We start from the raw sequence: 25,256 nt of genomic DNA, 5'->3' as shown, positions 1-25,256 counted from the left end.
TTGCGTCTCCTGCCACTGGTTGGCTGCTGCTGAATAAACGCTTGGCCCACCCGTTACTCACGCGTTGCTCCATGGGTATTCATCGATCTGCTTGTGTCACACCATACCGCGAGGCGATTGAGACAGGCGGGGTGGGGGCGGCGATAGAGCCAAACAGCAGAAAAGAGGGTGATGTGTGCGGTGTATTGGTGGTAATTAGGGGAGAAGGGGAGAAGAGGAGGGGGTTCATATTACTGAGAATTTATTCACCCGCTCTAACAAGCTGTGCGCGTGTGGAGTGAAGGAAAGCGAGTGTTTTGGACAGCTCCAACTAACTCACGCTAATTAGAAATAACGCGAAGGAACGTTTCCCCCAGTTGGTTGTGAAAAAACGGTGAAAACTGAAGGAAAAACACAGCGGCGGCAGCGCACAGATGCACCTGTCGCCCGCTGAGAATACTCGGCGCGCTTTGCTCAAGACTGGAGACGTACAGACGTACATAATAGCCGCTCAGGCACTCGTCCTCTCTCATTCTCTTCCTTTGTCAGACACACACACACACACACACACACACACACACACACACACACACACACACACACACACACACACACACACACACACACACACACACACACACACACACACACACACTGCTTCTCATGCACATTCCTTAAAATAGCAATAGCCTGCGCCGAGGTGAGCCCGCGGTCCCCCTGCGTAACGCTCCCTCCCGCGGCTGGATGCTGCCTGCGGGACGGGCGGACGTTGAGGGCGGGGATGGAGGAGTGGGGTGGGGTGGGGGGGCATGGGATGGGATGGGATGGGATGCGAGGGACTGGGAGGGGTGGGAGGGCTGTGTTTATTGTCGCTCCAGCCCTTCCTGTTGAGTGATGGCGAGAAACGAAAACAAAACTAGAACAAGTGCATCCATGGGAAATAAGCCGAACACTCTGGGCGGGATTTAGCGCAAGTTGTGGCGCTCGGCTCTTAGGTGGAGCGCAATAATAGTAACGATGATATTAATAACAACAATAATAACAGCTCGTGGTGGCCTGCATCGCTGCGACGGACCGCGGGAGCACCAGAGCAATGTTTCTCCGGTCGGAGCCTGCTCTCTCGCACCTTCTCCCGCACTTGCACAAAGATCTGGTGCTGATGGGATGAGATTCGGAGACTCTTGCGAAGGCTGGGGAGAGGTGGCTGCTGCACACAGCGCCTAGTTGTGGTGCTTTTTTTGTTGCACGGCGATGGAGCCAACGGAGCTGTGAGAAGAGAGGAAGGGGAGTCGGGCACAGCGCAGGCAGCCCGACAGCGCGTACATTCAGAGTAAATTATAAAACACGCAGGGATTATACAGCTCTCTCCCAGGGCAGGCATAACGGATTACACACAGACACACACGCACACACACACAAACACAGCCACCTATCCAGAGTGCACACACAGACACATTCCTGGAGACGGAAAAGCGTCAGCACTGACAGGTGTCTCCTGTCCGCCCTACAGGCTACATCCTAACCCTGGACAGTAACACAAACTGCGAGGCAATGCACGGTGACAAGCGCGCGCACACAGACACACACAGACACACACAGACACACACACACCGTTATATTCCGCCTCCGGAGTCGGGTTTTGTTGGCGCTGGTCTCCAATAAGGTCCCCAGTAAGGTCCCTCCTTTGATGCGCAGCAGTCGCTTGTCCGGAGCCTCCTCTCAATCTGCTTTTATCGACTTTTTCAAAAAATCTCCTTGTTCCTTCTCCTGACTCTTTGTTTTTCTTGCCTTTTCCTCCGCTCGCTCGCTCTCTCTCTCTCTCTCTCTCTCACTCTGTGTGTTTGTATCTATCTCGCTCTCTCTCCACGGCTGCCGCTCACTGCAGCAAAAACAGTCTGTATGAAAGACGAGAGGGAGGGGAGGGGACAAGGGAGGGAGGGAGGAAGGGAGGGAGGGGATTTTAATACGATTTGGCCCGCACCATCGGGATAACAGGGCCAGAGCAGGGGCCTACTGGCTGAGAGCAACGTGAAGGAGAGATGGAGCAGATAGAAAAGTGTGATCTCACCATACCGAAAAATCGCCATAATGTTCCTATAATACTCCACCGGGTCCACAGTGACCTTATCGGGCGTTGTGGCATTTTATCATCTCCTGTGGTAGCTGTAGGGTTTCCCCTGGCAGCTTTGCTCACTTAATCTAAAGGTTTGATGCCGAGTAGGTCTACTATCCTGCTTAAAACTCCACCATACTGTAGGTTCAGGCCTGCGCATCTCCTGAGACGGAGCAGCAGAGGTCATCTGCAGCTGAATGTCACGGTGCTCGGGAGCCAAAGATGTCTCTTATCATTGATATTATGGAACTATTACCACTATCATGAAGATAAGCCCACTGCTTTTCCTCGTAGGCTTGATAACTTGCAGTACTGTGGTGATACAGCCTACTGAGTCCTTGGCCTTTTTTTGCATGGATCTGCTACGTATTCCTGTAACAGTGCTGCTGGCCTGCGCCTTTAACGGTGGCTTTATCTCCAAATTTGTGTAATGCTCTCATAACGTTTAAACACCATGATGTTTATACCCTTGGGAATGTCATTTTTGCATATGCTTTTAAACTTTATAGTCTATGTAGTTCTGACGTTGCACGCACCAAGCCCGTTTGGGAACCAGGATCCACGGGCGGCAGGGTGGGGGTGGGGTGGGGTTGGTGGGGTTGTTCAACTTGCCAGAGAGGATTAAGGATTAGTTTTACTGGCGGATTAGGTCTGTGTGTGGGGAGGCATGATGGGGTTAAACGCGGATGGCGGCAGCCGCACGGCAGCCCAATCAGTGGTGGCGGCGACGAACTGACACCGGGGAGGTGGGTTTGAAGGAAATACAAAATAATAAAAGCCATGGGGGAGCCGGGGAGGGGCTAGAGAGTGTCGGGGAGTTTGGGAGATCTTCAAGCAAGCAGCTGCTTTCCACACTGAAAACATAAATAGGCTAGTGCTGCTCTGGGCTTCCATGATTTGGGTAATGTAGGTTTTTTTTAAAGCAGAAACTTAAGTCCACCTTCAGGGGTCCTTGAAAGGATTCCAGAAAGGTCCCCACTCTGATTTCACTAAATTAAAAATACACAATGACTATTGCAATCTTTACTCTCCACTTGCACCGCCGCATTGCTGTGAGAGTCCATAAGTCAATACAAAACCTGCATGCAGAAATCTTGAGACACCATTTGTGGCACCGAGTCATTTATGTTCAAAGTAAAGTCTTTATCTCTCCCTGTCTGGAAACCAAATGGGAGAGTAGAAATGCAACATCTGGCACCATTAAAAACTTGTTATGAGGACGGAGGAGGCTTTAAATGTTTTGTTGTTGGCCCTGCATTAGAAAAGCTCTTGCACGGCCTTAAATGAGTGGACAGCCCCGGGTGCTGGAGCCGCGCGCGTCCGCTGATTTTCCCGCGGCGCGGCGCTGCGCTGCGCCGTATATAGGACCTGAGCCCGAGCGTGCAGCCTGGACGGTAAAAGGCTGGTAACGAAGCGGTTTCAGGCTTTTTGTCCGTTTCAAACCTGCACATTAAAGCGATGACCTCTGCGCGCTGAAAAGGCTCCATGCGAAATTTCTGCAACAGTTCAGTCCACATGCACTGTGTGCTGAGCCTGCGCAAAACAAACTCATCTCTGGACATCGGCCTAACCATCCATCTGTCCATCCGTCCGTCATGTCTGCGCACAGGACGGCCTTGGCAGACGCATCCCTGTTGCAAAACAGCATCGCTGCTTTTTCCCCATCACAATTTCCTCTCATCCAAAAAGCCACAACACTTTCATTCACATCTCTGCCGGGACTCGAACCCGGAGCCTCTGGATTAGAAGTCCAGCGCGCTATTCCATTGCGCCACAGAGACTGTGACACATTTTTTTCGATCAAAAGCGGGTTTATACTCCCCCCTCCCAGCCCTGTGCAGCATCCTCACCATCCCTCAGCATCAGGACCGCAGCCCTGTGGATAGCAATTTGCCGCCCGGTAGGGGGTGCTGCCGCCGCGTAATCATAAGTCTCTTTATGCCTCATAGAGAGGGGAGAGCCCCTGTTCTCTATCCCCCATCGCTTTCACACAGGTTATCTAGTCAAATCATCATAATGGTGATAATATCGCAAAACCAAAAACTGGAACATCTTACATTGTAAATGCATCAGTAGCTATGAGGCAACGTGCTCACTCCTGGCAGGGGAAAGCTCCAGTGAGCAGCCCATGTTTTTATTACCACAGTATGTTTTTACTCTGAAAATGGGAAATATTTCTGCAAGGTTTGGTGTGAGCAGACTATAAGCAAATCAAGTCTTAAACCCTGCAGAGTTTGGGCAATTTTCCTGTCAATCAACGAAAATTGCAGTCCGATGGATCAGATGGAAATGTGCCTGTAACATGGACTGAGAGTAGGGAATCATTTACATGTCACACTCACTGCCATCGGCCAAACAGTCACACAGAGAGAGCAATTTTCCAAGTGTTTTTTTCCCTGTACCAATTATTTTGAGCTGGCAACTGTTAAATATAGAGATGTTTGTCTAGTACTATGAGGCTGATGTGGCTCCGAGGAGAATATAACGACATCAAAAGGCATTAACTTTTGAGTTTTATATGCACTGACAGTTATTGTAGAGATGGTTTGCTGTGTCCTTTATAAGCAATATGTTTGATTACATGTGTGGCTCACAAATACATTTTATTACCAGCTATGAAAGGAAACGCAAGCTGACAACCATTTTCCCTTCGAGCCACCGGTAACAAATTGATAAAGCAATTTCGTTGGAGGTAACTAAACTAAGTGGTCACAGTGTTTCTCTCAGTGTAAGTTCAGTTGATCTAAACAGACACATTCTCAAACCAGCCTCCTCCCCAAAACGTTTAGTGCTGTTTTTCCCTCTCCCCATGCACTTGTTACTGTACTCTACATAAATGGAGTTGGATCTGACATTTCATCACAGTTTGCTTTTATTCACACTGCAGGACAAAAGCTGTTCAGGTGCAGTGTGGAGCTCCTGTGCGGCTCAGTGGGAGGTAAGGCCTGAGGCAGGCTGCCGGTGAGGAGCCTGTTCACATACACAGCTTCCACCACTGGGCTGCCGCTCCACATTTCAGCCCTTCTCTTTCCTGATGTTGAAAAATGCATCCGAGCAGCTGCGGCCTGAAGAAGGTGAAATATGAATGACAGCCGACAGTCGACAGCCACGATGCAGACACAAACACACTGCTGTGCACAGAGTCAACTGGGGGGCAGGCTGGTCGGGCCGGCAGCGACGGAGCACTTAGGCAAAGAAAAGTGATTAATAAATTTGACGTCACAGCGCGATTAGACATATTATATAAGGACAGAACATGTAGGACATCTAATTTTGGCGGCTGGTTGTTGTCACACTGAGAACAAGTGTGAAATAAACTAGGTCACATTTGCACGCACTTTGCACTCTGCTGCATTTGATGACCCCAAAGCTTTCAAGAGTGTAATTAATTCCAAGGGACAAAACATCACAACATCTCTTTTGTGCATACAGCATAATATAATCCTTTATTTAATACTTTGATCAAATGGGGCCTGCAATAGACCAGAACTGAACATATACACAAAACTCCCACAGTGAATCCAGTCCACACTCCCTTCAGCTCCCTCCTCTGCTTTCGTTTCTGTTCATCTCTTCTCGTCCTGTGCTCAGAGAAAAGTCAGGGCTATGGAGGTGATGATGGACAGGCCAATAACTGTGTAGCCGGTGCGGTAGACCTCTGGGATTTTGAAGCCCTTGCCACTATCCCACCACTGATTTAAATAGTAATAAGAAAATAAGAGAAAGCAGAGAGAAGAAGAAAATTTAGCATGAGAACAACAGAGCACCATCAGCTAAAGCTTAGTGAATGTAATGCATATTGTATGAAAGCAAAATGAGCAAACAAGACAAAAATGACTGAATTGCAAAGAGACCCGACTCCTTTAAAAGCTTAAGCTGAGGAGTTCAAACACTACACCAAACAGGGTGATGGCAACAAACATCCAAAGAATCTCAAATTCACCTTAATAAAAGACAAACATTTGCTAGGTCTATAAATCAAATTATTGAATTCTTACCAAGTGGCGGATGCCGTTATAGGTGTGGTAAGATACGGGGAAGGCGATACCAAACTTGGCCAACCCAATGAGAAAAGGGCCGACGGACAGCGTGTGGATCAAGTCCAGGTAGTACGGATAATTTCCCGGTAATACCAGCGCTGCCATGGCAAAGGCCGAGATAGCTAGACACAGACAGAAGTAATAAGACCAAAGGCTGGAGAGGCGTGTATGTGAATGGGCAGCGGAGGAAAATGTGCGCATGCATGCTTTTTGGGGTTAAAGTGAGAAAAGAACACATCCAGAAATTGACATGCTGCTTTGCCGGATTAGTCTCCATGAGTCACCAAACCACCGCTGACCAGCAAGTTCCAAACATCTGAGTATCTCACTCATGTGAAAACTTTTTTTTCCCTGCTGACTACATTAAATTAAGGCCAAACAATGGCTCTGTATCAAACAGGCTCCTCACTGGCAGACTGTCTCAGTGCACTGCACTCAGTGGTTCTGTCTGAGTTCGTCTTTCTGTGCTGTCTGGGCGGTTATTAAAAGGCCTGACGGTAGAAGAGACTTCACATTATTTCCTTGTGGAAACACATAGCAAGCGTGAATCGATGTGAACACAAAAGGCAGAGTTGCAGGAATGCAAACAAAAATAAAACGTCCGTTTCACATGAGAATAGACAACCTTTGAAGTCAAACATGGAATTAACTCTGAGTTTTAATTCCATGCAAAATCGTATTGAAAGCAGTGGCAGGATATCTAAACATTACAATAAATCAATACGGCTGTGGGTGACAGTCTTAGTTTACCAGCCCTTCACAAGGGAGCTGGAAAGCTGATTTCAGACACTGTGATTAGGCGTGTGGCATGTTTTGATAGAGAGATGTGACATAATGACTGAATGCTGTTAAACTGGCAGTTAAGGGTGCTGACCTTTATTGAACCCATTAACATATAAACAGAATTCGACCCAGCTTTTACAGAATGGTACATCAAGGTCAACAGTACTGATACACAACATCACATTAACACAAACTCAGCCTTTACGCCATGCAAATGACTTTAAGCTGTTAGCAGTCCAGTGTTAGACTTGATTTTCACATGCAAAGGGTTGAATCGTATTGAACAATGTCTGTTCTGTAATGCCGGTAAATGCTCTTAGCAGAAATCAATAGCGGTGGACTAAAACACCCTGAGGAGATTTTCAGGGTCAATCAGAAGCTGACAGCAGCGGGAGAATAAGTGTTTTATGTAATAATAGCTTATAATAAAATAAGCGTAGGGTAAAACAGATGTGTTACCTCCACTGAGCCCCACTCCAGTTCCTCTGTGTGTGATGGACATCATCATGGGGACGGACCATCTGAAACACAGACAACGGTTTTTTACCATAATGGCAGATCAGTCAAGGTGGCTGAGATACAAGACAAAGCTCAAAGCTGCAAGCCATGGGAGGTATTTCTACATTTCTAAATGCACGTAAATGACAGCTGACACTCTCAGCTACACACTCCAGCATCTTAAGACAATGCTCCAACACAAACTAACATTAAACAAGTGAAAGAGAAGGATTTAAATCACTAGATCAACAATATTAGAAACAACAACACCGTCCTAAACTCGAGATTATTTTCTGGACAAGACACAGGCTACCGTGTACCGCATGTGACATACAGTACATACTTGTAAATGGTGAGATGAGGAGACATCGGTCTGTTTAGTCTGGCATTTTTAGACCAAAACTTGTTCATCTCCTCCTTCGCTGTGGTTCCCATTGGGGCTGCACTGTAGTGGAGAGAAAAACATATTTAGGATACAGAAACACTCAGCAGAGCAGTTTACGATACGTAGATATCTACATCATTACTGTGACTTATAGCAGTACATTTATGTGACGCACTCTTTCTCTCTCATACAAGCACACACACAACTCACTGTCTGTAGAGGACACTGTAGTGTGGTCTGGAGATGCAGACACCCTGACGGGCAAATGTCCTGAGGACACGAAAGAAGTGTTAGAATTAGATTACGTGTACGCAGTCATACAAAAAGGAAAAGAAAAACAAATGCATGATACACGAGTTTATTTATGGAAAATTTTTAACAGTAGGACTTAAGATAGTTCAGTACTTACATCTGTCAGTACAGCAAGTTGTATACTTTGAACAATGATACAAATAATGCTGACTAAAACAACATTAGAAAGCCTTATTCCTGACAGCATGATTATTAAAAACACCTAAACAACGTTTTACTCAACTGTTGCCCGAAACAGATGTGCAGGACACATCACTACTGGAAGAGGGTCTTCCATTAATTGGTTACAAAATCAGGCCGTTCCTATTAAAACAGAGACCACAACATCGCGAAGTCCAGTTTTTTAGCGATAAAGGCAAACCTAAAGAAACCGGATGGAGAAAATTAACAGATCCGGAGCAGCTGTCCTGTTTATTTCAGTCTCTATGGTGCAAAAGGAGGAATAAACTATCTTCAAGGACCCTTATTTAACACCGGTTTGATTAGCCCGAGCAACAGCGCTTACCTTCAACAGCCATCTAAGGTCAAAGAAGTGGTCAAAGTACGACAAACACTTGACTTTCATCTGGGCTAATACTCTCTTGACAGAGGCTGGAGAGTGTGGCTAAACTGTCAGTTAGCTAACCTAGCTTCAAGTTACACCACACAAAATATTACAAAAAGGAAGCCCAGCTTAACAACGATGAATTACGTTTGTGTCATCCGAAACGAGGGGTAATGGCAACAAATAAAACCTTCTCAGTCGGTTATTAATACTCAGAATCAAAGTTCACTCTCTGCTAGCTTTCACATACCTGAAAAACAGCTAGCGTTAGCCCGCTAGCTAACGTCAGCTAGCGGTACGTCGCACCATGTTTACGCTACATAAAGGACGTAAAGTCCGAAGCTGTATCGTTATTGTGCTGTTAATTCATCCGTTCGACATGATAACACCGAAAGAGTTTTCTCCGAGCACCAAAATTATGTAGCTCAGATGTACTGACCTTAGAAGCAGCGCCATGTTTGCCAAGCAGTGAACGGAAGTGACGTTAGCGGATGTTGTTGTTTCTCCTGGTTGTCTAAATCCGTGAAGGGTTGGGTGGGGAAGGTCAGGCGCGGTCGAAGCGAGAAAACGTCAGTCCAAAATTGAAGGACTTTCACGTCATATAACACATCCCAAAATGCATTTACATACTGATGAACCAGGAAATTTCCACTGCGTCTCCCCTCTCCATGCAACAGTATGGATGGTAATAATTACATAAATTTAGCAAAGAAATAAATATCCTAAATAATACAAATATGTTTCAATAAAATAAATATATCCAGGTAAAATGTAAACCTACCACTAGTAGCACTGTTTTCATTTTTACATTGGCTGAGCTTAGAGCTGAAACAGTTGATTGATTAGTTGATCTGAAAAAAATATCGGCAACTATTTCGATAATCAATGAATCATTGAAGTCATACAATACGGACATTCTCTGGTCCCAGCTTCTCAGTTGTGAGGATATTCTGCTTTTCTTTGCCATTTGTGACAGATCAAACGACTCCTGATTAAAAATAATTGAAAAAGGCACATAGATAACGAAAATAATTGGTCTTTGAAGCCCTAGTCAAGTTTATTTATATAGTGTATTTACACGCAGCAGCCCCTGAAATAGATAAAGGAATTGCAAAAGGAAATGATGAAATATGGTGTGCGACAAAATAGTTTCAATAGACAGGGATATGAGAAAATGAGGAAGACATCCAAGATGGTACTGTGACAGCCCAAACTTAAACTATTGTCACTGAACCACCAATCTTCAAGATGAGAAGTCAAGAAGACAAAAGAAGTGTGACAAGAAAATCTTAACATGAGGGGAAAGAAATACCTCAACCCAAGTCAAAGATGGAGACACAATTTTAGCATCCAGAACACCGCACGCAACAAAAAAATGGTCAATGTGACACTGAGATGGATAAACATGCAGCAGCTCCCACGTCCACCATCAGGAAAAATAAATGCATACAACAGGTATTTTAAAGTATTGAAAAGCGCCACACATGCACAGAATCATACATCTACATACACGCTCATGCAGACAGCAAACATGTAGGAAGGTTAATGATGCCCACAAGCTGCCCTAGACTGGGTTCCCAATGGCCTTTTCCCATATTAATGTTGCATAAAATGTTCGAATAGAGCATGCTCCGCTCAGAGCAGACCAGGTTTTGATTGGTAGTACGAGACTTCAAACCCCATCTAATTTTTACAATAGTTTTGACATTGCCTTTCTCTTTATATTTAAAGATTTCTGAACAAATAGCTTCCACAGAGAGCTGGTTCCAGAACTGAGGGACCTGGGAGGAAATATTTCGCTGCATGTCAATTTTTTTTCTCCCAACTTTTTTGACAGTAAGGTAACGAGTGTCCAGTGGATTGAAGACATGAGGACATACATAATGGATGATGAGATCAGGAGCCTATGAGCATAGGCAGAGCCTGGCTGACACAGGATGTGTGAGGCTGACACCACCATCGAGTTTAAAAATCTGATGGAATGAACTCCTGATGATATTTGCTTTTTAATATAAATGTAGAAAAGTTTTGATGACGGTGGTGAAGAAATGTGACCAACGTGTGTGAAGCAGGACATTTTACATCTGAAGGTTACATTTGTTAGTACACTCTGGTTAACAAACTACGTAATGGCATCATGGTTTATACAATACCTCAGTCATATATTTTTGGCAATTTTGTACTGCAAATATTTGTTGCTGTTCTTATGGGCTGGCTGCTGCTACCCATGTAGCTGTTTATAAGCTAATATTGGTGAATATATCTGCCCTTGCTGATTCATCTGTGGCATGTGTGGGACTGTCTGATACACTTATATGCAAAGCCAGATCTGGCTTGAATTTGGACAAAGTAAGGTTGAAAATACCTTAAAACATTACATTTAGTGAGGGTTAATACTAGTAAATAATATGTGGTTTGGAAAATATTATACTTATTGGTACATGAGGTGGCCTACATATTAAAATTGACAAGTTTAAGGTCTAAACATCAATTAATGCAAGGGGATTATTGTGCAATAACAGCAATAAGGGTCGACACTGATCAATTAAGAGAATAACATGATGGCTGAGAATGTGTTGAAATACATTTTATTTGGTACATTTCACATTTGCTATTCCTCTACAGCCAAACAGGCCACGATGCATCACTGTGGGGACGGTTTATGTGAGGCACATAGGTGGACATTACTACTGTTCTGCAGGAAAAGCTTTCTGAGAAAACAAAAAGGGAGAACTCAAAGCACAATCAAAAGCCTATTTTCAGCAGTATTTTTATGATAATCAGATTTGTGAACTGATCCATGCAATATTACAACTGACAGACACACACACACATGGTTCCACCCTCACAGGCGCACACAAACACACACATACACCCACACACACACCCACAATTCAGACTGACATTTACTGAATGTTAATAATATGTCTCCTGCTCCACCCAACCTGGAAGAGAGGAAGAGAGAGGCAGAGAGAGAAAGGGGGAAAGTGTCAGACACCAAAATGACAGGCGAGCAGTTTTCATAATATCCTTTTGTACCACTCTATTTGTATTCATCTCGTTGCCTTTGTCTCTGTACATTTCCAAATGAATCCCCTTATAACTCTCAGACTCTGATCAGCAGCCCGTGACACACAGATTAACAGAAATGATTAACTGTCACGATAAATTGTATTTGTCTCCCCGTGTCTTGCCCCTCTCAGCTGAAACGTCGTGGCAGTGAGCAGATTTTGAACTATTGTGAGGCGTCCGTATCGTGTGTGTGATCTTTGGGGCATATCTCAAGAGTCTTCATCAGCTTGCTTTAATTTCCCTTCTCATCGTTCGCCAATTTTTCTGTCGGTGTTGGACAGGTGTAATCTGCTTCCTGGTGCAAGTTTAACATATGTTCACTGAGTTGGCAGAGCCTACACAGACTGCTGCCTAGATGTTCGACATTTCACGCCGACGGAGATTTTTACCTTCAGGCCAAAAGAAGAATCCATGTCTGTTTTCAAAGTAATCTATGATCATATTTCTTCACTGCTTTCATAAACAAAATTACAAGTGTCTTATGTTTCCATCCTTGTCTGTTTAGTAACAAGATATATCAAAAAGCTTTGGTTGAAATCTAGTGCAGACGCAGCCCTTGGCCCGACAATCAGATCAGATTAGATTCCAGTGGTGATGTGGATGTCTGATTGTCACCATTTTACGCTCCATTTATCAAATGGAATTCCTCAGAAAACTGCCAAACAGCAGTGCATTTACATGCTACTTTGTCAGAAATCAAACGTGGAAGACAAACAGTAATCAGTCAAGTGTTGCAGAGGCTGCGGCATTGAAAGCTGGAGGATTGTTCAGCAGCTTGCTGGGTGCCTGATAGTATTCAGCTGCAGTGCTTTTGGTTCAGCCTGAAGTCTTTTATCTGAAGGCTACGCTTAATGATAAGTTTTGCATGAAAATGATTACTGCTTTATAAAACACACACAAATGACAATGATCACATTGAAATCCGCCTGAAAAACTATGCAAATTGCAACATTTGCATCGTGTATTTTATCCCAAAAAATAAAATGACATTTTTCAAAATGACAGCTGGCACCTGTCCTGTGTTCAAACCCACGTTCTCAAAATGACACAAAACCAGAGCTTACTTTCTTTGTCACCAATAATAATCTATAATTGCTCCCGACATTGTTTTCGAAAAGTGGTGCTGTCCTTTCCCGAAGATCTCAGTTCAGAGTTGTTTTTCTATAATTCTTTGCACTTGTTTGGACTGACATTGAACTTGAGCTCCTGCATGTCACCATCTGTCAAACGCTTGCTGGGATCCTTCAGGTCAGATCAGCAGAGCAGAGCTGTGGCGACTTTGTCAATCAGCGTGCCCTTAAACGAGTGGACAATCTACTTTTTTCGGATGTGTTGGGCGGATGAGGACGGGGGAGGAGGAGAGGTCTTGATGGGAAATGGCACATGTGGCTCCAGAGATAGGAGTGTCAATCACTACACCATCACTTGCCAATTTTTTTCTTTCAGCTTATTAACAAGACAAAGAAGGCTGAAACCCTTTAATCTTGGTTTCTCTTAATAACTGCTTACCTCCGGGGTTCCTCCTCAGAATGAATTTACGGACCTCATCATAAATGAAGATGAGAAGACTGTATGGGAAGGCGCAGAACCACCACAGGGTCCTGAGAGGAAGAGAAAAAGAGTATCACAGGGCGGGGGATGGATCGAGTAGCAGTGAGTCACAGGCAAAGTGCAAATTGTTAAATTCATTGCAGCCATTTTTGAATATTAAGGATAACAACTTGGTGTTTAAGAAGATCACAGACTTCATTTAAAGCCCAGAGTGACAGGCTAATGGCAGCCTATTAGGTCTTTAAGAGGTTATTTTTCGGTTCGGTGGAGATATGCATATGCAGAACGTACTTCAGGGGGTACATGCGCAAGGCGATGTCCATTCCAGGGCAGTAGGAGAGGAAGGCAGCCAGAGCAGTCTCAACAAAGAGGCCGAAAATCAGGATTCTGTTCCTGTTGAGCGGAGAATAAGAGGACATCAGAGAAAGAGAAAGGTTCGGACAGTTCAGGCTTCACGCCCTTCTCTCCATCTTTTACTCCAGCCCTCTGCCTCTCCCTCCCTCACTCACTTCATGCCCTGCTGAAAGAGGGAGTTCCTCCTGGTCTTGCAGATGATGAGATCGGCCCACTGGACAACCACAATGCTGACGAAGAAGCTGGTGTGGCAGGTGAATTCAACGATCTTCCTCTGCTCGTAGGTCTGTCAGATTGAAACGCACATTACATTTATCCCTGCGTGATTGTGGGAATATTCAAAGGGTGCGCTGGTTTGTCTTTGTCCCCGCTCCTTACCCACTGCTGCCCAAAGCCGTCCTCCAGGTCGTTGACGTTGCGGTCGTCCCACCTGATGCGGATGCCCAGCAGGTCCTTTGGGAGGAAGCCGTTCTCAGCCAAAATCACAAAGTAGGTGAAAAAACCACCAAGAGCCTGCATCATCCCTGGAAACAAAAAACGTGCGATGGATCAATGCCAAAGTATCATCTGAACATTACATTACATCTGATGGCAGCACTTCATTTTATGGGATTGTCATTTCCCAAGAAGTTTCCTGGAAAGAACGACGTAATTTGGCACCAATTCTAGAGAAAACAGATACAAATTTCAGTGATTTTAGGCATTTAGGGATCTTAAATTTCCATAAATATAAAGCAGGTGTAGCTACTTATATGATTGTATTGCAGCACAGTGCAGCAAGAGGGGCGGTGATTTTACAGAACAAATCTGAAAATAACAGGATTTATAGATAATGGCGGTCATTAGACAAAAGCTTTTTTGACAAACAGCCAATGCGTTAATAATACCAATGGTCCAATAATTCTGTATCACCTATTTACAGGAATTATAGAAAATTATGAGAAATAAATTGATTTGCACTCATTCAGCCTCAGTCCACCTGGTGTTTTTCCTCTTAATACCATTTCAACCGCACCAGTGATTATATCTTCCTCCCTCTGCCCTCCACAATGTTGCTGTTTTGTAAGTAAATGCCTCCAGACAGCTGAGGACTGAAATAATAGCCGATAGTGAGTTTTAATTCCACGTTGGAAAATTTGTTTTGTCAGAGTGGGCGTAACATTTTCAACATGATGGACATCTTATTTCAGAGCTGAAGTCTTCACATATAACAAACCTGCACGGGCGCTGATCGAGGATTAAGATGACGCTTATTAATCACATCCTTCAGTATGCTGTTAAATTGAAACCTCGCACCAGGTCGGGGTTTCTGTTGGTAGATGTCAGCATCATTTTGTCAGTGATAAGAACTGCATCTGTTTTTGGACGCTGTTACCTTTAATTCTCCTCACCGCTGTTTGCTCATAAGTGGGACCTTTCACTCGACTGTCCCGTTCATTGTTTGTCACTCTACATCAGATCATCAGTTAAACGTTCAGGACTTCAAGCTGTAAAGTCAGAAGAGTTGCTTGTAAATGTGATTTGATGTGACCTGCAAAAGTTTTGCCCCAGTGGTGCTCATCTTGGAAGAATTACGGGAGTCGATCTGAGTTGCCGGCTGTTTTGAGCATGTTCAGCTTTAAATTGTCATCCAATGAAGCCCTGTCATATTTTGACCTATTTAACAGCCTATGAAATTGGGCCAGCCTTTGATTTCCACTATTCCCAAACCATATAAAACCAGAGATAAAAAGCATGCATTCGAGTGAGGTTCCAACCAGCGAAACATGACCAAGATTCAGTAGAAAATAGTTGCACTCTAAACTCTCCATTTGCTGTAAATGTCACGACAATTAGACGAAAATTGTGGGACTCTCTCCTGAATTTCCTGATATATTTTCCATAACTGTGTGTACCTAAACATTTACAAAGGCAGTAATGAATGCCAGAAATTCTGATGAATGTCAATATTTAATGTTTTCATCCCTGCGATGTTTATTCTAACCATAACTTGGCCTGTCTCAGTGAGTCAGATTTAAGAGCTTCAATACAAAGAGCCATAAGAGGACCTATCTGTCCGTAGGCCATGCTGATGAGGCGTTCGTTGACCAGTTTGTCTGATTTGGGGTTCCTTGGTTGGCGCTTCATGATGTCGCTCTCAGCCGTCTCATAAGCCAATGAGATAGCAGGAACCTGGAGGGAACAGAAGGATGGCACAGAATTAGCTGACTTCATGCACCCTGCACGATAAATGTGCAGGAATTTGTCTTTGTGGCAACAGTACAAAGGTATGGTGACAGTGCCAGACACGGGAACCCGAGACAGATCACTATTAATGCGATTCAGCGTTCAATCACCATGTGGAAGGAGAAAAGACAGAAAAAAGGCGAGGAGAGGGGAAAAAAGGAGCAGTGACAGTGACAGAGAGAGGGGCGGGGAGAGGAGACAAGAGGAGAGAGATGGATAGCGAAGACTCTCATAAAACAGGAAGGTAGAAAGGTCCCTGTAATAAAGATCTTATATTGGCTGGTTTTACCAGGTAAGCAACAGAGCAATATGTGTGACTTAGGGCAGGATATCTCTGCGACTTAGGTGGGATTTGAGGTGTGGACTTGGCACTGTGTGAGACCGAACGCGAGCTCTGCGGTCTACAAATCCAGTTTGTTTTGGTGTTACACTCCCCTGACCCACAGCAGTCGAGAAAGACAGGAGAGGTAAAGGGATGTGACTGTGCCTGGCATTGATTTTTTTTTTTTTTTTCACATGTCTTAAGTGTGTGTGAGTGTGTGTGCGCATCTCTGTGCAATTGTGTGCGACATCCAAGTTTCTGCATAGAAGCAGTCTTAAGTGTGCCACATCCCACTTTGATAAACATCTTTTGCAGCCATCCTTTTCCACATGGCAGTGCTTGCTAAAAATAATCATTGCACACTCCAAGTGCTGCTTGTCACTGCTAAATCTCAGCAGAGCCCTGGAGCCTGTTGCCTGGAGTTGAACTAAGCTGTTAACAAGCTGTTAACAACCTCACCAGCAGACATGGGAAATTTGCAGTTTTACTTGTGTACTGTACAATAAACACTTCTTAGGTACTTTATTGAATATTTAAATATTTTCATTTTAGGGTCCTTCTCTTCAAAGCAGACATCCAGCTGTTCACTCCACCAGCGGTTATTAGATACATGCAGACATGTTACTTTGAAGGGAAGGGTTTTATATGCAAAGCAGGTACACAAATTAGGTGCTTTTAAACTTCAATCATCGCATCTTTAAAGAGAAATCCAGCCAATAACAGACAGTTAAGTAAATATTTGTCAACATGAACAAATTTGTCCCGCTGATAGAAAACCAAAGAAGTTCATCTTTGATATCACTCGAGCAAAATAAGTGAAACTGCTTTATTAAAAACGTTAGCAAGCTGCTCCTCTTTATCTTTAACCTGTGGAGATTAAAATGCTTCTTGGCAGTCGAATATGTAGTACATGTACCTAAATCCTTGTAAAATGTTTGTTTTTGGCTCACTGGGATGTATAAGAACCAGTTTCAGCTGCATGCATCTGTCTGGTGGCTGAAAGCAGGAAAAATGAAAGTTAAAGTAATGAACACAAGCGAACAAGTCCTTTTGAACATATTCATCTTGGGCTTCCTTTCTTTTGTAATGATGGATTACGCCCCTCAGGCAAGCAGCGTGCCAGCAACTCTTTTTGTTACTGCTGGAAATACAATGGAGAGACTGGCATCTGGAAATGGCAGAGCTGTGAAATGTAAATCTGTATGTGAGCGTCACCCGGTCTTTGTTCTGCTTGAACAAATGGTCGTCGGCAGCGAGCCAAAAGTGAATTTCTCCCACCGACAGAAAGAACAAATTAAACCAGACGTTTTGTTCTTTTTACCTTCAGGCACTCATATTTGACACCAGTACTAACACTAGTTTTCTTAATGCCACCTTTATTTTGCCTGTAGCAATGCAATATTCTAACAATTAGCATCCCTTCGTCAAGAAGAATCACTAAAACTTGCCAACAATTAGCTTGAGAGAGTGCTTTGGAATATAACCCAATAAATAAGACACATTTAAAACCGTATGTTTTGCTGTAATGACCTCCTGTGAAACTCCTGTAAATTGAGTGTGTAGAGAGACTGAAAGTTGCCTATAAGCTATAATTCTTCACACAGTGGAAACCAGCATCCAGAAGGAGAGGAAAAAGGTGATGTGTGTTCAGCAGTTAGTGCATCATAATGCACAGAGCAGGCTTGGCAGCGGTCTACGCATCGAGTGAGTGGTCATTTTTCAGAAACGTCATTAAAACTATCGATTGAGATAATGAAGGAAAGCTATTGTTAGCCTGTCCACGGAGGGACTGAACAAAAGCAGCTCGCCGCTCACCATGTCAGTGCCCAGGTCGATGCAGAGGATGGTGACCGTGCCCAGCGGAAGAGGAACACTGGCGATGATGAAGAGGAGGAAGGGCGAGATCTCTGGGATGTTACTGGTCAGCGTGTATGCGATGGACTTCTTCAGGTTGTCAAAGATGAGACGGCCTGCGGCGATCAGGGACACATGACAGAAAAAGTTGTAGAGATGCAAAATTCACGTATATACAGTAGATATATTATTCATAGTGGAGTTTGGGTGGGACATTGGTGACATATTACCCTGAAATCGCTTTAATATGGTCTTTTTCTGATGTTATTCTTCATCATGCGTGAGTGAATTTTCCAGACTGTCCACTAATGTCTAACTAATGTCTTTCCTCAGACCATATTAGCGAGCCCTGCTTAAGATTAAATACCAATCTCTGGTGTCAAGCCTCAAGTCAAATCTCAAGTGTCCGTCAGATGAACTCAAGTTGAAGTCAAGTTCTTGAGGGCAAAGCCGCGTCGAGTCACGAGTCTCAATAAGCAAACTGCAGGTGAAGATTCAAGGCCTTCAGCTCTCTGAATGCTGAAAGTTAAAGTGATGCAGCATCTGAGCATTTTCCTTTAAGCGTGTGTAGATGTAAAGCATTGTTTACATAGCTGATGCCAAGTCCTTTAAACACATGGACATGAAAATAAAATGTGAGTCAAACCTGTAAATATGTAATCACGTCTCAACTTCAGTCAAGTTCTTCCATTGTGTCACCCGTCTCCCCCTCCTCTCCACCACACTCACCCTCTTCCACTCCGGTGACGATGGAGGCGAAGTTGTCGTCCAGCAGGATCATGTCAGCCGCCTGCTTGGACACGTCAGAGCCGGCGATCCCCATGGCAACGCCGATGTCGGCCTTCTTCAGGGCGGGAGAATCGTTCACGCCGTCGCCCGTCACAGCCACGATCGCCCCCTGCACCCACAAGGACCGGCGAACAAAAAGTGTCAAGAAGAAAAAGATAAGTGGTGTGATTTAAGCTTTTTTCTCTCTACTTGCCTGTCTTCCCCCCTCCCCTTCTGTCTTAATAATGTCTTTTCAAAGCAGCTCTGGGGAGATTAAATGAAAAATGGAATTGAGTTGCAATCATTCAGGCACACAGAGCGAGAGTGAGTGAGTCAGGGTGAACTGTAGCATGACCTCAATATTATGGGGATGCGTGCGAGTGAAGACACACATCTGTTTTCCACATTTCCCACATAAACGCTGAGCGCAACTTTAAGGCATACTTTCTATACAAGGCTTATTATCTGAGTTTAATATACAGTTAATCATACACTTTACACATACACACTTGCATTCAACCACATATACTCACAGATGGACCTCCATACCATCCACACACACACACAAACATACACACACGCACAAAAGCCTGTATTCATTCATTCAACCACCTGCACTTACAAATGGCTCAAACACACTGGCACACACACAAACAGTTGCACACACAGTAAACAGCATTCAGCCTTAAATGGCAAGGACACGCACACACACGCGCACGCACACATACACGCTCCTGTATTCAGCCATACCTCCACACTTAGACATAAACAGGCACATTCAAGCATTCATCCAGGCTTTATCAAAAAGGCACACATTCAACCACACACACATACACGCACACACACACCTCTATTCATGTGCTCTCAAAAAGGCCCAAACTCTCTCTCTCTCTCACACACACACACACACACACACACACACACACACACACACGCACGCACGCACACACTCCTGTCCATTGACCTGTCTCTGGCAGCCCTCCACTATGATGAGCTTCTGCTGAGGCGAGGTGCGAGCGAACACAATCTCAGTGTGGTTCCTCAGCAGGTCGTCCAGGTACTCGGAGCTCATGTCCTTTAGGTCCGAGCCGTGCACCACGCAAGCCTTAGCATCCCTGGGAAACACACACACACACACACACACACAAACACACACGTACACAAACACAGTAAGGAGTCAGTGATACCGGGGGCAATTATGCAAAGGGGAGCATTGACATTTTGTTGCCTCCTCCTAAAGTTTGTCTCTCTGTCTCGTTCTCTCACACAAACGGGCGCACTCCACAGACAGGAAACGTACACGTTTTCATGCTTTCTGTCTTAAAGAAGGAGTCTGACATTTTGGGAAAAACGCCTATTTACAGAGCTGGAAGAGACGATCAATACCACTCTCATATCTGTCTGCCAACAGCTGATGAGCTCAGCTTAGCATAAAGATTAGAAACTGGGGAAACGGCTACCTGACTCTGGCTAAAGGTAACAAAACCCACCTGCAGGAACCTCCAAAGCTTACAAAAGCATACAGAAACCACAGCGTAAAAATGGTAATTCGTGGTTTTACAGGGTGTTATGTGCCATGTTATCTCTTGGCAGAGCCCAGTCCTGGACACGTCCTCTATCTGCTCAATACTGTCATTCTGATTTTCCATATTGTGACTTCACTAATGTTGTTTCTATCCACTCTGGCATCTACTAGGTGGATTTTGTTGCCTCTTACTTACAGACTTGCTGTTTTCAGTCTTGCTTCATATTGAAAAGGCAAGTATGAGTGTGTTTTTGATCTTCTTATGTAACTGACACACGACCACACGACCTTGCACGCACACACATCTTTCAGACAGATCGCTGCCCACACGCTAAAACACAGACACAGCCACACGAAAAGTTACTCCTAGATGCTCGAGCACGCAGCCCAAACCTCCTCTGACACGCACGCACGCACGCACGCACGCACGCACGCACGCACGCACGCACGCACGCACGCACGCACGCACGCACGCACGCACGCACGCACGCACACACACCTTAACCCAAGTCTTCACCCTGAAATTTAATGATTCACATTATGAAGTCCAGCATTTTGGTCCCCACAAAGTTGTTGGACCCCCCCAACCTGAGCAGGCTTTCAGTGTTAGGACCCCACAAATATAGAAAAACACGCATGCACACACACACACACCTGGGGTTAACTTGGCTCAGAGGGATATTCAGTCTCTCAGCGATGTCCTCAACCGTCTCGTTGCCCTCAGAGATGATGCCCACACCTTTAGCGATGGCCTTGGCTGTGATTGGGTGGTCCCCTGTTACCATGATCACCTGACCGCAGACAGAAGGCTCATAAACCACATGAAAGCTCTCTGTATCTCACCTGTACGTCATGTGTCACAGCACGCTTGAGCTACAGTGCATCATGGGCCTGTAAGCTCTATACGTCATTCGAACGTGTTGTGTGGTTACACTGGAACAGAACGGCGCCATTCGGGGTTAAGAGTTCAAATCTGGCAGAACACTCCAGCAAAAAACCTTGATTGGTGTGTTCCCATTGGACGAATATTGGGATTGTGCCAAAACTCATCAAAATTAAGGTTTGTGACCCAAAACAAGAGCAGCATATGTTTGGTCACCACACTTCCCAAAATACTTCATCCTCATTTATGAACCCCCAGTGCACCTGCAACAGGTTAACAGAGTCACACGGCTGCTTTCAGGCGGTGTATTTTAATCTTCCTTCCACAGGTGCACCAGTAACTTCGGCGTCAGCGCTTGGTCCGAGTGTAACTTACAAACTTTTTTGGCACATAATGTCAATTTTTTTTTAAATCATCAAAATAAAAGAACCTGACAGAAGCAGACCTGATTAAACAGCTCTGTTCTTGTTTTATCACATCAGTGACAATAGAACATAATGTACAATAGAGACCGAATCTGTCCAAGTCTGGGACACCTATCAATTCCAACTTTTTCTATTTCTGTGGTCAAAAGTAATAAATCTCAGCTAAAAGTCAAAGACAGATCTTTGGTTTTCGGGGACATGAGTCTCATATAAAGACAATGTGTTGATTGTTTATGGCTCTACAACTGCGTCCATATAAAGTACAAGGACTTAACTTATTTTCAGTGTACAACATAGAAATTATCGTCTGCAGCAGGACACAGGCTGAAGGAAGGTGCAATCGAGACAGAGCAGCACATATTGCACTCACGCCTTTGGACTGACGCCTTGAACCGAGGATGCACTTTGCACGGAAACGTTAGCACTGCATCCGTTAATTAAAGCCACAGAGCCATGGGCTCTAGTTTCCTCCTGGGCTCTGCTGCGAGGAAACACGCCGGATTCGTATGGGTGTGCATGTGCACAGCTGTGTTCACAAGACCTGATGTCTGACGCTGTTCAGCAGGTACATGAAGCACGCTGACGCCTCGTCACAGCTAGTAAAACTGCATCACCTGCACAGAATAACGTTCCAACCACACATCGACCACTTTAAATCCTGCTTTAATTTGGAGTTCAGGTGTTTAATTTTCTGTATAAATAATGATGGAGGAGAGAACGTATCAGTGTGTCCTCTGTGGGTCTTAGCTTCACATTATTTACTGACTCAAAAACGCTCTGAAGAATTGATTTGGCTCAGTGAAGCCTAGCTTGTGCATGCAATAGAAACTGCACGGCATCAATATTTTTCTTTCTGTGCCCATTTCTTCTGTCGTTAAATAAACCGATAATATGACTTAAGTGGAGGAGTGTAATTATACAAATATCACATGTAGGTGCAGAGAGTGCTGCCTGTCTACATTCCTAACGACAGATTTATTTAAATTTAGCGTCGGCCCCGGTGAGATCTGTGTCAGGTCAAGACATGGCATAATTCAGAGTTAACACCATGAAGTCAAAACCCAGCTGATATGTTCCAACTAACGAGAAAACTTTGTGCTTTTAATGTTTTATCAGACGTTTCATCGCTTTTGCAGCTTGTTTTTTTTTTATTTTTTAGAATTAACACCTCAAATAGCAAATAACATCCTCCCTCCCTTTGCCTCTATTCGTTCTTTAAGCCAATTACAGTATGTCTTTAAAAACTTCATTATCAAAGAAAGCATGATAACTACTGTACCTGAAATTAAATGTACAAAATCCCTTTTCACAAATTTGTAATACCTCCCCTGAAATGAGAACTCCTCATTCTACTCATTATCCATTTTTATCACTTGGAAGTTGTTTAACCTTCCTGCGGCCGAGCTTATTACTTTTCTGGCAAAACATCTGCTCTGTGTGTATTTGCACTTGATTAACATTTAATGAAATTTTGTAATAACTGTACTGAATCTGAATTTTACAAAAAAGGAGCCTTTTCTAAAATTGATGTGGGAATATGCTGAGTTCATCCTTTATCGCCGTCTTTGCTTTTTCATTTTCACATCAAAAATTAGATTTTTGCTGTTCTCAAGATTTTGGAATTTATGAAAACAGTCATAACAGGGAGATATGTACAAACAGCCTCTGGAGGAACATCCAAACTGTGCACCCTGGCTGGCCTTCTTTGCATTTGCACTGACTATGTTATGAGGAGCTTCCTCTAAACAACTTCATTTACCCATCAATTATCATCTATCAGGCCCATTTGAAGTGATCGGCTGTCACTGGGACTCATTTTTGAAGACATTTGGCATGCAAATCCCTTCACCAAAAAGCCCAATAAATGAACCCCCAGAAAAGGCTTTTCAGGAACCACAATGAAGGTTGAATCGGTGGAACCAATTACCTTGATACCAGCAGAGCGGCATTTACCCACTGCGTCAGGCACAGCGGCACGCGGCGGATCAATCATGGAGATGAGGCCCAGGAAGCAGAGCTGCTCGATGGGGAAGTTCATGTCATCGCAGTCGAAGGTGAATCCTCGAGGAAACTGGGATGAAGACAGATTCAAGTGGCAAAAGCCTGCAGGAGAAGAGGGATCAGGGAAGTGATTGTTCATAACTGACTGAAATGACATCTCAAAATGTACTGCAGCTACTGAAGGAAAAACTTGTTGTTTTGTTGCTTTGACAGTTTATCTGGGGCTTCAGAAAGTCTGCAATTTTTCATGACCCTAAGGATGTTTTAAGTCCAAAACATCCAGTAAATTAAGGATGATCGGTGTGTTTTACTGTAGCCATTAACAAAGAAATGTTAATATGAAAGAGGTGTGCGGGCTCTCCACAGAAAATATATTGCCTTCTGGCTGCAATGATCCTTTAACTTACAGTGTGCATAGAAATCACTTTTCATTTCAGATGCAGATTTGGAGGTTGCCTGTCTGAAAGCCAATTTGAAACAGGCGCTTCTATCAATTAATAATCCACAGATCTTGAAATATGTACTTCTTGATTCCCTACGGAGCAAAGCAAAACAAAATTCCTCTGCTAAAAAAAAAAAAAACAGGCGCAGTGTAAAAGAGGAGAAACCTTTTGTGTGTCACGAAACACCCGACCCATCATCAGCTTCACCCAAGGCATAACTGTGATTTAATAATTTACATGATTTCAGGAGTTACACTCCAAAAATGGCACTATTCCACATTTTGCAGAAGTGACACCTACTCTAACAAAATGATGATAGCACATAATTATTACCTATGGCGCTTTTTAAAAGATGCCAGGTAACTTTTTTTCCTTGGTTGTCAAAAAGATGACATTTACAGAGTCTGGATGTTAAACACTTTAGAGATATTGAAAGTTGAACTTCAGGGTAATGATTTTTCAAAAACGTGTCTACGGCGTTTTACAAGGGAAAATGTTACTTCATGTACAAATTATATTACAGTTTAGCGCAGAGTTTGATCCGAATTAAATTACCGGTCCATTACCAGCTCATAATCCAGACAACATTACGGGCCGGATTCACACCAGAGACGCCGTATCTCGAACATTTTATGGAACGACGGCAATTTCAGCTTTGATTCCACATCAGGCGACTGCAATTCATTATGAGGCTGCAGCGCCGAAACCCTTTTCTTTGTCTATGCTGCTGCAATAAAAGCATTCTACTTTTTAATGTGTGGCTAAAGCCCCCTGTTGAGTGCTCCGTCCACCTGCTTGTCCCGAACAGGCTGATAGTCGCTGGTGCCATGAAACATACCCAGCACTCTCTCCCCGAGCCCCCCCAGCTCCATGTAGGCATTCTGGAAAGCGTCTCTCCAGCTCTCGTCAAGCGGATGCTCCTGGCCATGGATCATAATGGTGCTGCACCTGCAAAGCATTTATTATTAATACTTTTACAGCTGTTAACTGCTAATCATTCTGCACACTGACAATATGGCCACAGTGATATGTTGGTTACAAAAAGTTTGAAAAACAGCCATCCAAGCCATTAATTCACAATTACAACAACAGACATTCAAAATATAAGACTGGTGTTATTCTATATTTTTGTCATTTTCATCAAATCCACTGAAAGGTCCAAAGTTTGGGCGATTCTT

General features: G+C 44.0%; 3 protein-coding genes and 1 non-coding gene across 6 annotated transcripts in view; all 4 read right to left on the bottom strand.

Moving 5' to 3' along the window:
- cadm3 (cell adhesion molecule 3) overlaps positions 1 to 1,876 on the bottom strand; it is an 84,738-nt gene extending 82,862 nt beyond the window's left edge. For both annotated transcript variants that reach the window (XM_070973768.1, XM_070973769.1), the window contains exon 1: positions 1,591 to 1,876. The gene's annotated coding sequence lies outside the window, so the exon portion shown is untranslated. The remainder of the gene's footprint in view (positions 1 to 1,590) is intronic.
- A 1,923-nt stretch (positions 1,877 to 3,799) lies between these two features.
- On the bottom strand, positions 3,800 to 3,873 carry trnar-ucu (transfer RNA arginine (anticodon UCU)). Its single transcript has one exon. It is a non-coding gene; the product is annotated as a tRNA-Arg (tRNA).
- A 1,637-nt stretch (positions 3,874 to 5,510) lies between these two features.
- sdhc (succinate dehydrogenase complex, subunit C, integral membrane protein) lies at positions 5,511 to 9,152 on the bottom strand. The gene is made up of 6 exons (XM_070974239.1): positions 9,094 to 9,152; positions 8,009 to 8,068; positions 7,757 to 7,858; positions 7,375 to 7,436; positions 6,091 to 6,254; positions 5,511 to 5,784 (listed from the first exon to the last, which is right to left on the bottom strand). Exons 1-6 carry the CDS (start codon positions 9,108 to 9,110, stop codon positions 5,680 to 5,682), a joined length of 510 nt encoding a protein of 169 aa, XP_070830340.1. The 5' UTR covers positions 9,111 to 9,152; the 3' UTR covers positions 5,511 to 5,679.
- Positions 9,153 to 11,225: 2,073 nt separating this feature from the next.
- Positions 11,226 to 25,256, bottom strand: part of atp1a2a (ATPase Na+/K+ transporting subunit alpha 2a) — a 32,270-nt gene continuing 18,239 nt past the window's right edge. The window contains exons 13-25 of one of the 2 annotated variants that reach the window (XM_070973760.1): positions 24,917 to 25,026; positions 23,562 to 23,737; positions 20,981 to 21,117; positions 19,766 to 19,916; positions 18,763 to 18,931; positions 17,995 to 18,149; positions 15,680 to 15,803; positions 14,010 to 14,155; positions 13,787 to 13,917; positions 13,569 to 13,670; positions 13,236 to 13,327; positions 11,559 to 11,599; positions 11,305 to 11,365 (exon numbers count right to left, since the gene is read on the bottom strand). In XM_070973760.1, coding sequence (XP_070829861.1) covers positions 11,571 to 11,599; positions 13,236 to 13,327; positions 13,569 to 13,670; positions 13,787 to 13,917; positions 14,010 to 14,155; positions 15,680 to 15,803; positions 17,995 to 18,149; positions 18,763 to 18,931; positions 19,766 to 19,916; positions 20,981 to 21,117; positions 23,562 to 23,737; positions 24,917 to 25,026 — 1,522 coding nt within the window. In that variant the 3' untranslated portion in view covers positions 11,305 to 11,365; positions 11,559 to 11,570. Of the gene's footprint in view, positions 11,600 to 13,235; positions 13,328 to 13,568; positions 13,671 to 13,786; positions 13,918 to 14,009; positions 14,156 to 15,679; positions 15,804 to 17,994; positions 18,150 to 18,762; positions 18,932 to 19,765; positions 19,917 to 20,980; positions 21,118 to 23,561; positions 23,738 to 24,916; positions 25,027 to 25,256 lie in introns of both variants that reach the window. The other variant, XM_070973759.1, reaches the window with a different exon arrangement.

Source organism: Chaetodon trifascialis, chromosome 11 (assembly GCF_039877785.1).
Source record: "Chaetodon trifascialis isolate fChaTrf1 chromosome 11, fChaTrf1.hap1, whole genome shotgun sequence".
Classification (NCBI taxonomy): domain Eukaryota; kingdom Metazoa; phylum Chordata; class Actinopteri; order Chaetodontiformes; family Chaetodontidae; genus Chaetodon; species Chaetodon trifascialis.
Note: the sequence above shows the minus strand (reverse complement) of the source record. Positions and strands in the feature narration are given on the sequence as shown.

Bases quoted from the DNA above. Each gene is read 5' to 3' on its own strand.
- sdhc (XM_070974239.1), bottom strand. The intron at 7,859-8,008 runs GTGAGTTGTGTG...TCTCCACTACAG, and splicing joins TACAGTGTCCTCTACAGACA to TGCAGCCCCAATGGGAACCA. The intron at 7,437-7,756 runs GTATGTACTGTA...TCTGTGTTTCAG, and splicing joins CCTCATCTCACCATTTACAA to ATGGTCCGTCCCCATGATGA.